This window comes from Barbatula barbatula (genome assembly GCF_947034865.1).
Source record: "Barbatula barbatula genome assembly, chromosome: 25".
Classification (NCBI taxonomy): Eukaryota; Metazoa; Chordata; class Actinopteri; order Cypriniformes; family Nemacheilidae; genus Barbatula; species Barbatula barbatula.
This window is the reverse complement of record NC_136788.1, coordinates 12097531-12110427: the sequence shown is the minus strand read 5'-3', so window position 1 is coordinate 12110427 and position 12897 is coordinate 12097531. Positions and strand designations below refer to the sequence as shown.

At 40.4% G+C, this 12897-nt stretch overlaps 1 protein-coding gene across 1 annotated transcript; it reads left to right on the top strand.

Moving 5' to 3' along the window:
- Positions 1-898: 898 nt before the first annotated feature.
- Positions 899-12840, top strand: far1 (fatty acyl CoA reductase 1). The gene is made up of 13 exons (XM_079449529.1): positions 899-1046; positions 1123-1283; positions 3829-4049; positions 5413-5588; positions 5730-5909; positions 6673-6850; positions 6950-6994; positions 7078-7205; positions 7315-7382; positions 8354-8525; positions 10104-10233; positions 10454-10581; positions 10682-12840. The coding sequence occupies exons 3-13, from the start codon at positions 3861-3863 to the stop codon at positions 10842-10844; spliced, it is 1557 nt and encodes a 518-aa protein (XP_079305655.1). The 5' UTR covers positions 899-1046; positions 1123-1283; positions 3829-3860; the 3' UTR covers positions 10845-12840.
- Positions 12841-12897: the final 57 nt, after the last annotated feature.

Sequence of the window (12897 nt, the reverse complement as noted above, 5' to 3'; positions counted from 1 at the left end):
AGAAACCAGGCAACATCCTTAAGTCATGTTGCCTGGTAACACCAGTAAACCACAGTACAGCAGACAAGTGAAGCCAGAAAAACCTGTAATTCTCAGTGCAGTGAAGATTCTTGACATACTGTGTAAAACACATAAGACACCGTCCTTTTGTTCTCCAGTAAAGTGAGTTTTACAGTGCATGCATTATAACTTCACCCCTTTTATTAAAAGCATCTTCTAACCTACTTCAATTTGATACGAGAGACCCCTTTGAGAAAAACTGTATTATAGGGTTACAATGGATGCTGACTCATTTTATATGATGCTTGATGTAGACTGTAGGGATATAATTTTCAGGAAAGCATGGCCGGTGACGTTACAAGGCACGGTGACGCAGTCACCATCACCATCAAGACACATCATCTGGCAACCCCTCACAGTTTCTCCGTGTTGCCAAGTACGCGGATTTAACGCGGAATCGGGACTTTTTTTAAATTGTTGGCCACATTATCTTGTTTGAGTAATTGCATAAATTGTTTATATGGAAATATTTAAATTTCACCAATGATGTCGATAAGACAGAGTAAGCCAGATCTGTTGAAAAACAGAGTTACGACACTCGATCTCGCCGCCGCGTAATAGTTCCAAACAAATTCGTGCTGTCAACCTACTTGAATGGATTTTAGCGGGACAGACAATAGCAACCACGTTTGCATACATTTAGCTAAATATATTAGCGCATCGTGTACACTGAATACTACAATGACTATATTTACAGCAGCATTTTGTTTGTGGAGCAATATGAATATAAGATCTATGAATCTAATATATTTGAATATAAGATATGGTTAAAATGTTAAAACATGCCGTTATCCACCAACTGTACAGCAAATACATTTGGGAGACATTGAAATGAACGGGCTTCAGTGTAGTGTTCGGAACTGTTCGTCACTTCCGCATTCCATTCGTCCAACGGCCGTCTTTGAGAGTGTCGCACCTCTGTTTTCAACGACTCTGGACCGATCATCTGTTTAAACTGGGGCGCTGGTAGGGAGCCTGACGTAAAGGTAAAGAGCCAACGGATTTTAACCAGTCAATTTTACGAATACGACATATTTTGAGTTTTGTATTATATTGTTTTAGCGTCTTGCCACTGGAATGGTTCCGCTATGCAGACCTGGCAACCCCGGCTAAGCTACCCCACTGCATTTCCTATCATCACTGTTGGATAGATGATAGATCACTCGAACTCTCGGATCGCCACGCAAATAACCAGACCGGCCGGATTATATTTAACATCTCAGGTGAGGTCTCGCGGTTAGGTCGTATTGATGTATTTGGGTTCTTCCTGTTCGCGGAATTTTGTTTGTCGCGGGGTTTTTGTGGTAAATGCTAGCTGTTAGCACACTTTCGCATGCGGGCTTTTCGTTAAACGTAAAACGTTAAGGGCGCTCGTTCAGTCAAACTGTGACAGCTGTTGACTTTACTGTTTCGCACGATTTACATATTGCTCATATTTCTCACTAACGTTACAAAGACTTCATTTTAAGTGTTTGCAGACAGTTTGCCGACTGGAAAGTTGTCTGACTTTTATATTTGAATAGTTTTATGCTTTTATTAACTGTCAAATCAATGCGTTTCGGCTCGTTCTCCGCAGTCACGATGAACGCTGTGTGCTGTTTTTTTTGCTCCTGCGTATTCTTTATAAAAAATGCGATATAAATAAACAGAAATATGCGCGAGTGCGACATTTTAACTTGGCGTCTTGTGTCACGCAAAAGAGCGCGTGAGACTCATCAAACGCGAAGCATGTGTCATTTTGGCTCGAGCTCAATGTTCATTTAGCTTAAATGCGTTCATGCCGACGGGAAATACACTCAGTTTTGCTTCTTTTCCCCGTCATAAATGCACGCATGAGCTCTTGTTGAGGTTAAAGTTTAAAGGCATTTTAAATTGAATTCAGTATCGTCTTTGGGATCATGTCAAGCCGAACCAGGAAATTGGTCTCTTACTGGGGTGAAGATCCCTGGGTTGAAATCGGAAATTGAGCATCTTTTCATGCGTAAAGTTATTAAGCGAAAAGTCTAAATAATGCTCGCAAGACTGTGATCTTGTCCGGTGTTTCTCAATGTGACTCGAGCTCAGCTCACTCTCTATGTATCTGTGCGGCGTCCTTCATATTCTTTTCAGCACTGGAGCCTGTAGATGTCATATGTAGGAATTCCCACAACATACTTAAATAACAAATCTATGATTCTGTTCATATTGTTATAGCTTTCGTATTTGTTTACATTCACCTCACTTGTTACATTTGTACAGTTCCTCAGGTGGAGGCCCATGTGACACATGAATTATTCAAACCGAGGATGTGGGCTGTGGATCAATTTGCATTTGTGTGTACATGAAAGGGACTTAATCATGTCAGATGGCTTCATATAGAACGATCTGATCCATTCCTTGACTGGCCGTGGCCTTTCCTCCCCGAGCGATCGTCTTTCAGGGTTCGAATGCTAGCCGACTTTATAGGGAATGAAGAGTAGGTATTAATCCCATCCCACAGTCCCAGAATTCCTGGCTCTTGAACCTGTTTGAAGAGAAAGTTCACCCTAAAATATTTTAAAATGATGTGTGTCGTTTAAAGCCTGTATGTGATTCTAAAAATAAGATATTTGGAGATGCCTCCGTGGTTTTGTGTCCATACAACGGAAGTCAATGGAAGCCAGTGTTGTTTGCTTTATTTTCTTTGTGTCCTGCTGAAAGGAGGACCTACGGGTTTGCAATGACGCGAAGGTAAACATTTTTTGCTGAACAGTCCCTTTAATGCTGGTGTCACTGCAGTTTGCTGTCCCAGAAGGGCCGAGTGACTCTTGGAAAGAAATCATACTGCACAACGTCTCGTCTTGGCTTTGGGCATAACCAATCTGACCCATACTAATAAACTGGCGGGCGTCAGATCTCGAAGGCCAAGATTGCTTTCTTATGGTTGATGCACAAAAAAAGTACTTTTGTACAGTAAATGTTTTTAAGAGATGTACTTTTTGATGCAGTTTACGTGATTTTATCGTTCCAAATGTCCTAAAACAAACTCAAGACAGCTTTGTTTGCTGTTGTTAGGGGTTCATACAGCTGTTGCCCTTGGCACAGGTGTGATGCATTAAACGGTTCGTGTCTGCTGCGCTGAACAAAAAGATGCTGCAAAGAGCACACGGCGAGTTTTCCAGAAAGCCAGCAGAAGTTGTATTGCGAGGCACTAGACTATGTGTTACCTTTATCTGAAACATCAGAAAGTAAACATTTGGGGTAGAATGTGCGCTAAATGTACCCAAAAAATGTGTGCGCACAGTCGTATAGATTTTTCTTATCAAACTCACTGTTAGATTAGATAATTTTATTACTTATTAACTCAATGACTGATGAAAACACTGTCTGGATGAGTTGTATCGCTTTGCTATCAGCAGACGTGAGATAAGAGCGATATGTTTTTTTTCTATTCGTCCAATCAATTAGCGAAATGTCGAAGTCTCGCTGTCAATATTCCTGAACGCCATTTGGGAGGCACTTATATTAACCGCTACAAAACAAAATCTTGTTGCGGTCCAGAATTGTAATACAACACCATCACTTGACAGTGCATTACGGTTCAACTTTGAGACAGGAAAGATTTGAGTGGCACGGAGTAATGCCGACTAACTAGATCTTGACAAGGGAGGAAGTGACCTCCATGAAATATTTACCGCAAACTGACGAAACGACACGATTTCTGAAGCAACACTTCATAACAGAGGGTTTGGCTGAAATCTCTTGTGAAACGACTGTGATTGTGACCACATAACTGCCGGTCTGTTTCAGGGATCTTACAGAGGAGGGAAGGTGCGCTCAGGATGGTCACTATTCCGGAGTACTACGAAGGGAAACATGTTCTCATCACAGGGGCCACGGGATTCATGGGGAAGGTTCTTCTGGAGAAGCTGCTGCGCTCCTGTCCCGGCGTCAGAGCCGCCTATGTGCTCGTGCGACCCAAGGCGGGACAGGCTCCTGACGCCCGTGTCGCTGACATGATAAACTGCAGGGTGAGTAGGTGCAGATCAAGAGGTTTGATGGTTTGGTCACTGAATTGAAGTAGTTTAGAAATTTGTCAATTTTGATTAGGGTTGCCAGATCTGCGTAACAAAACCATCCCCAAACTCAAAATATGACAAATTTTTTGGTCACTGTTATGTATTACACATGTGTCAATCAATACCTGGACAAAAGCATGTGTTTTAGTTTAATACTTCTCTGAACTCTAGTTTCGCTTCTTTAGCCATTAGATAAACACTGATCCGATTCTTTTCTTATCACATTGCTGTGAGAACCGGGACCAGATTTGCAGTCATGACTAATAAGATACTTTCGGGAGCTCTGGATCACACTGATAAACTCTATTTGCGTTGTACACAGTGTGGATATAAACATGCACATATTTCTAGGTAATATTGATAGTATTGTTTTCGCATGGAAGGAATGACTGGACTGGACTTCATTTCAATGTCACAACCTAATATTCCACCTCAACTAGAGGTCGCGCACGTTAACTTTGCTGCTTAAATTTGTCTGTGGGTCGGACTCTGTTTGTACTTGGTATTAAGATGCGTTTTGGTCAATCTTTCTATCAAATGGACGAAATAAGAGCCCACAATTTACAAATGAACGTGACCGGGGCAGATAAACATAGAGAGAGAAGCTCTGACTGCCGCGAGACACACTGAACACTGTAAGTGTGTGTTAGAAATCTCAAATGAAGAGAAAACATTGTGCTTGCTTGGTACGTTTTTTGTCATTAAACCAAACTTTTAAGTCTTCAGCCAAAGTTTAAATGCTGACTTGTTTTTTTCCTCTCGCTTACGCATTATGTCCGTAGGCGCTCTTTTGTGGCTGTTTAAGCATATTCGACTACATGACAGCTAGTTTCCTGTTAAGGCATTCGGCTGTCCTATAAAATAGAAAAAGGCTAAAAGCTATATATAGCTAAAAACGCAGTTATGAGCAGCAGGCTGTGTAATATGAGAGATGTTGAGATTTTATTTCCCACTTAGATTATAACCATTTGACTAATAGCAGTGTCTGCCTACAAACATAAACTAAAAGCATGCTTCAGAACAGTTTGAGAAGCTGCTTAAAAGTTTAAGCAATGTATTATTACTTTAGACGGCTATCTTGTACCCTGCAATAAACACTTACTCAATCTTTCTCAATCAAGTGCACTGAGAGAAAGTCTTACAGAATATTGCTTAAATTATTGCTTATCACTTAATTAGATTTTAGGAGATTAAGGTGGAATTAACAAAACCCGCCAAACATATCGGCCGTCGACCTCTAACCTGCAATGCTAAATCAGACTGATAATAGCTGATATCTGGTCAGTGATGATATTAATGTGGATGTCTGTCTTAGCTTTTCGACAAACTGCGAGAGGAGCAGCCAGACTTTGCAGAGAAGATCGTGGCAGTGAACAGCGACCTGACACAGCCGGACCTGGACCTGAGCAAAGAGGACCAGGAGACCCTCACAAGCTGCATTAACATCGTGTTTCACTGCGCTGCCACCATCCGCTTTAATGAGCCTCTGAAGTAGGCCATGGTTTCCACACACAGATGTCACTGCATTTTTTAGTCATTTCTTTATTTGATCTTGCAATGTACTTACTCCTTTATAACAAAAGAATCACATCCACCCACGTTGTTCTTAAGTTGTGGTCTTTTTTCCCCCAGAGATGCCATGCAGTTGAATGTGCTGGCCACACAGAAGATGGTGAGCCTGGCTCACAGAATAAAGCATTTGGAGGTTTTTCTTCACGTGTCCACAGCCTACGCCCACTGCGACAGGGAGCTCATTGAAGAGGTGGTCTATCCACCACCTGTCGATTACAGAAAGCTCATAGACACACTTGAGTAAGTCTTAAGTCTAGAGCTTGAATTTCAGTGACTTTAAAGAATGCTGTCAGTAATGTTGTACTCTTATGTAAACAAAGGGTGCTTAAACAGCGTTTTTCCTTTTACTGGTCGTGTGTAAATAGCACATGGTTGAACTGCTGGAAAATCAGCGTTGGGATTCTTTTTTTCCGCACATGTATAACGTTTATTTTGTGCCAAGTGTGTTTTTCTCATATTTTCCACCTCAGAATGTCCTGGGCTTTTTCAGAGAGGAATTCTTTTTAGTTCTTTTGTTGAGGTCTGTATGCACGTGAAATAGCTTACTGCACTTTTGAGTTGACTGTTTTCCTGTTTGACTGGACTGATCACGTTTCAATACCAAACAAACTGTATTGATGTATAACTGACACTCCGTCACGTGGTCACATGTTTAGTAATGAACTGGTTTTGCTGCTCAAAACTCATTCATTTATCTATTGTTTGCTATCTTTAGAATAGAACAGCACAAGGGTGAGCCCTGTCGGTGCAATATAAAATGTGAATTTCTATACATATTGAAGGAAAAATATGGGCATTGTAAGACTAATACTAAATACACGTACAGAAAACAGTATAATGTTGACATTACAAGAAATAGCCTACATGTGAATAGCACACCAAACTCTTATTTCAATAATTCAAGAAATCTTTGATTTGACCTCTTTAAAAAGCTGTAACATTGCCATTTAGTTATATATGGATTGTGTATAAACGAAGTAAATGGTTAATTTGTACAACACAGGTGGATGGATGACAAACTTGTCTCTTTAATGACACCAAAGCTGTTGGGGGAGCGGCCCAACACATACACATTCACGAAAGCTCTGGCCGAACACCTTGTCCAGCAGGAGTGTGGAAACCTCAACGTTGCTATTGTAAGGCCTTCTATAGTAGGAGCCAGCTGGAAGGAACCCTTCCCAGTAAGCGTGCTAATTTCCTTCCTCCCCCCTCATTAAAAAATACAGCCTGTGTTTTTAGCACAATGTTTATTTTATCATGCTTTTTCCTATCTCTAAAAGGGTTGGATTGATAATTTCAACGGGCCCAGTGGAATATTCATAGCTGTGAGTATCCACAGGATTGTAATGCTCGCGTTTGCACGATTGCTTGTTTTATGACTTTGAATAACATACAATGTTTTGTGCAGGCAGGGAAAGGGATTCTACGAACAATGAGGGCTTCGAATAATGCCGTCGCTGACCTCGTGCCAGTGGATGTAGTCATCAACACCACTTTGGCTGCTGCGTGGTATTCAGGATCCCAGAAGCATTCCAGGTCGGGCAACTGCACAAACACCAACGGACACACTAAATCCTTCACACAAATAAATCACAGGAGATATGCAACTGCTTTTCCATCAGTGACATTCCTTTTATCTCTGCAGGCCGAGAAGCTTGTTGGTGTACAACTGCACAACGGGCGGGATCAATCCTTTCCATTGGGGTGAAGTCGGTATGAATCACATTTGCAATCGTAAATAATGATTCAGTGGCCTTCAAAGCTTCAATTTCCCATTTCGTTTGTGCCCTTGACTGCAAACGAAAGATTTGCAATGCTGGATTGGAACGGTTTCCAAGATTATTTATTTGTGTGGTGTGTGTGAACAAGCTCACAGCACCCTACAGTTAATGCACAGGGCGTTGACTGGCTCAGTCTTTTGCAAAGCGAGTTGTGGAAGTGATTGTAGTTTGGGTTTGAGTATTGAGCCTGTCAAACAGGCTTTTTGAAGAGGTGGTGTTGACATCAAATGCAGAAGAGGTTTTCTTCACATCCACCCGTAAGGTTCCTGCTGACATTTTGTGAGAGGTGCAGGATTGATTTGTAGAGTTAAAATAAGGTTTATATGTCCTTTGTCTAAATATATTTATTCACATTTATTAAATAGGATTTAGGAGTTATATGGGGTAATTCCTCATGGTTTGGTTCTGTTGTTTTGTTTTTGTAGTGTTGTGGTTTGCAGATTTGAGTTTCAAAGAAAAAAGTATTTCTTTACGCTGTGATGCTGTCAAGGATTTGTTTGTTAAAGGAATAGCTTACACTAATTTCTTCATTATTCATTCATCTTTATATTATTCCAAACCTGCATGACTTTCTTCTGCAGAACACAAAAGAAGATATTTTGAAGAATGTTGGTTACCAAACAACATTGGCCCCTATTGACATTCATTGTATGAACACAAAACCATTTATCCACAAAACCATTTTTGTTTTCCACAGAAGGGAGAGTCATATACAGGTTTTGTGAAAACTGTGACAATACAGACATTAGAATGATTTGCAATCAGCCCTGATGCTTTTCTATGATCCTATTGCTATGAATTATTAAACAAAAACCTCCAACGTAGGATGTTGCTTTTTAACCAATAACCAAGTCGTGCCCAGCTGTGCGGTTTACTCTGTTGAACCCCCTTCTTGTCTCATAGAGTACCATGTTATATCTACTTTCAAGAGGAACCCCCTTGAGCAGGCCTTCAGGCGGCCCAATGTTAATCTCACAACCAATCACCTTATCAATCAGTACTGGATTGCTGTGAGCCACAAGGCACCAGCTTTCCTATATGATCTCTTCCTCAGGATGTCAGGAAGAGAACCCAGGTAAATCTGAACGCTTTGCCCCTCTCGCTTTTCTAGTCCAGCCCCTCACACCGTCACGTGTCTAGCAATGTCTCGGGTAAGGATGCACAACCCACTCGGAGACTGGGTTCTGCACGCTTCCCGTCCATGTGTGTGCTTGTCTCTGTGTGCATGATCTGTAGATGTGTTAAAATGCCATCTCGTATGTTGTATACCTGTATTCCTCTCCGCAGAGAACTGTGTAAACATGACCTTCAAGAACAACCCCTTAGATCAAGCTTTCAGACGCCCTAATATTACCCTGCGATCCAACCCTTTTACCAATCAGTACTGGACAACAGTGGCTCACACCCTTCCTGCCCTGCTGTATGACGGGCTTCTCTTGTTGATGGGTCGGAAGCCCCGGTAAGGTCTTTAGTACCCGCATCCAGCCTTCCTCACCTCCGACGCTGGGTTTTGGGCGTGTGGTGTGCCACGGATGGCCAGCTGGGAAGAAACGGGCCACATGGCTGTCTACTCGACTTCATGGCATCGGCTGTTTTATACTTTTGATGTCAAGTGTATTAACAATAGGTTCCGTTATAGTAACAAGTTAGGGTTTTAACACCATGAGAATGTTTTTACTTAGATTTTGAAATTCATTGTTCTAATAGCATGCATGTATTTGTGATCACCCTAATCCAAATCATTCAAGAACTCTTGTTGGGAAACTGGGTATTTCAGAACAATTGGATTATTTGGCAACATTGGTTTTAGATTTGACAAAGCATGAAATTTGGCATAAATTATAATCATTCGAAGCGGACAGGTAGTACATGTCAAGCAGACACATTTACCCAGGTGCCCTCCAAGATCATCCAAGGTCATCTGTTTAAGTGTGTGATCATTGGTCAACCAAATCATAATGAAAGTCTTTACTCGTGTGTGCCTAAGGTATGTGGTTGGGTGAGGTCGGTGGAAATATACCCTGAATCATACAAACTAACCTAAACAAAAAGCAAATTTGGGGTAGTTTGAATTCGTCACGACTAAGTAATGATGGGTGTTTTATTTGAAATGATGACAAATGAATCTGCACATTTATATTTGGTTTGGCCAAAGCATTTTTTATTCTGTATTTGTTCAATGTTTGTACAGTTGTATCGAAGTCCAAAGAACTGAGAACATTTTGACACTTGTGAGTTTCAAAATCGAGTTTAAACCTGAAAAGTTTGTGAAGGGCAGGCCACATGCAGTGCATCAATATATGATAATATCATCTCTAATGAAAAGATACAATTATTAGTGAAATTATAAAGTATTTCACTTGTTTTCTTAGATCTTTGGACCCCATTGTGAATACATCTAGACATTTAACAATTGCTAAATATTGAAATCTAAGCAATATATGATATGCAGACTTCATTTTTAATGGTTTCTTAATGTGTTTGTTTCACAGTAATATTTGTCGCCATCTGTTCTTATTCAACCAAATGCCATTTCAGGGATTAAATAGAAAAACAACAGCTCAGGCTGCACATCCAGCCCTCCTCGACACGTTTATTATACTAACATTCAAGCTTTTCACCTGTTTGTTGTTTCCGTCGTGTGGCTATGCAGGATGATGAAGACAATCACGCGGTTGCACAAGGCCATGATGGTGCTGGAGTACTTCACCAGCCACTCGTGGGTGTGGAACACGGACAACGTCACCATGCTCATGAACCAGATGAGCTCAGAGGACAAGAAGGTGTTTGTCTATATGTATCAATACACTCGCCGTCTGTCATCTGCAGATGCGCGTCAGAGCGTTTTTGCATTGTCAATGCTTGTGTGTTACAGTAATTGAAGATATGAGGTTCACGTTGTGAATGAGGCCTGAAAGTCATCCAAAAATGAAAATTATTTTATCATTTACATTATCTCCTTATTCTACATTGACTTTGCTTGAATGTTGATGTTCTCTTTAGGTGTTTAACTTTGACGTCAGGCAGTTGAACTGGGCAGAATACATGGAGAATTACTGCTTGGGCACTAAAAAGTACGTTCTCAACGAAGAGCTGTCTGGACTTCCGGCGGCACGCAAACACTTGAACAAGTGAGTATTATTACAATACTTCTGGCTATTGCAAATCATTTGTGCTCACACGTATATTTTTTGATGAATATTTGTTTTTTCTGTTTACTATCTCCTGCAGGTTGAGAAACATACGCTACACATTCAACACCGTCTTGGTAGTTTTGATCTGGCGCATATTCATCGCCCGCTCGCAGATGGCCCGAAACATCTGGTACTTTGTCGTCAGCTTGTGCTTCAAGTTCCTCTCTTATTTCAGAGCCTCCAGCACTATGAGATACTGATCCCCAGCTCCCCAACCTTTCCCCAGACGGCTTTGCATACACTTTTGCTTCGCGACACTCCAAGGTGCCTGCAGGTCCGAGCATACAATCGTAGTGTCTGCTTTCTCACCCTCCCGTGCAAGCGCACCCTTGACGTAAGAGTGCGAGTGCACCCAACTGCATGCATTTTCAGAGCTCGAGGTCTAAGAATAGCAAGAGCATTCTTGCTGAGCTTGTCTCGTCGTACCTGTTCCACCTCCTGAGCACAACCGGGTTGGGGTGACTGTTTGTTATAGTTTACACACCGCAATGACCCCGTTCCAACTAAAATCAATTAAACACAAGGAGGAAAAAATGTGGAAGATGGTTTGAGCTCCGCTTTGGGCCTACCATCTAGAAATGACCCATCGTGTGCCCAGTGTCTGTGTTCGATCATTCCTTGTCTTTAATCCTTGTTTTGCTTCACTTCATTCTGATATATCTCACTCTCTTTGAGATGAAAGCAATGTTTTGCATTTCACCAGATAACATCTCAAGCCACCGGTTCAAAGCCTACACATTTAGTTTCACTTTAGTTGTTGTGATGTATTCTTTGTTCTTTTGTCCTCTATATATACACATATATTTGTACTACTAGACCTCTGGTTTGGGGTCATCTCGATTTTATTAATCAATTCCGTTTTATAGTAAATCATATTCCTTTGACCTTTAAGCTTTGTGTTTTTCTCAGAAATGTTGAAAGCGCAACATTTAACACACGCAGTGTGTCCACTTGCTTATTCGGTTGCCGTTTACAAATATTCACAATTCACAAAACATGAGCAAAACGAATTTGTGTAAATAATTAGTGAAACTATTCCAAATGCATGAGTTGTTTAGGGAACTTGCGTCGCTATGTATTTGCATAAGAATGGTTTATGAACAATTGTCAAGAAGGTTTGTTCTGCTCATGTTTCATCATACACGTAATGTTCAGGTAATGGCTTTTGTATATAAATTATTTTTACATAATGTTATCTTTCTCCAAATTACTGAAATTGCCGGCTTTCAAAATTCACAGCTGTGCATAGGCTTTATTTTGTATTTTTTTTTGCATCTTTATACTTTGTTCTTCAGTGGAGGATTAAATTGACCATAATTCAGTGTTTCATTTCAAATCAATTTGTTCTTCTGTATTCTGTGAACTGTGCCTGAGTGTTAATGCAATGTGAGAGTTTTCTAAATGTTACTGTAGATCTATTTAGATAGCACTGTAATTTAATATTGTACATTAACAAGTATTCTCCATTAATTGAAATAATAGGTTGTTTATTGTGCAGAATGACAGAGGTGTGCTACTAATCACAATAAGAAAAAGATATTTTTACAGATTACTCTGAATTTATGGTTGTCATACCAGTTTAACTCTTAATGGTCAAATTTGCAAATGCTAGTTGATGGATGTTGTTACTAACTGTGTGGATTATAGATGAACTATTGTCTTTTCTAAATAATGGAAAGGTTTCATTGCCTTCATGTTACCCGCCTGTATCGGGATCCATATTTTATGTGTGGATTTGACTGGAAAAGTCAAAGGTTGAAACAGTCTAACTGTATGTATTCAGGGTCTTGTGGAAATGAGTTTTACCCAGAAAACAGGGTAAAATGAAAAGGACACAGTGACACCATTTTTGAAATGGTCAGATCTGAGTTGGCTTAAAAAACAAGGCACTTCATAACAGGTCTCATTACCCCGGGATTTTCTTTTCTGATCACTATGAATGTAAGATTGATTATAACAGTATTTGATGTTACGACTGGGGTTTATTCCCTGTTTGTCTGCCTTACACGTTTTTGTTGGGTCAAATATATCGTAATATTCAAGAAAACTTACTCCTATATTACAAGAAAACAATGTCATGCTGCCTGAGGTTTCGGAGTGAATCGCAATTGCCACATTAAAATGTCAGAGGGGATTAAAAATCAATGGGTGCCTTTCATTTGTAAACCAAAAGAAATAAAGAATAAACTATGTGAGCATATTATCTTTTGTCATCATTGCGACCACTTTATTTCCATATATTAAAAGCTGTAA

What these genes read in the sequence shown, in the direction of transcription:
- far1 (XM_079449529.1), top strand. Translation starts at nt 3,861, where the DNA reads ATGGTCACTATTCCGGAGTACTACGAAGGGAAACATGTTCTCATCACA. An exon ending in CTGACATGATAAACTGCAGG is followed by an intron (nt 4,050 to 5,412) that starts GTGAGTAGGTGC and finishes TGTCTGTCTTAG; the next exon opens with CTTTTCGACAAACTGCGAGA. An exon ending in GCACGCAAACACTTGAACAA is followed by an intron (nt 10,582 to 10,681) that starts GTGAGTATTATT and finishes TATCTCCTGCAG; the next exon opens with GTTGAGAAACATACGCTACA.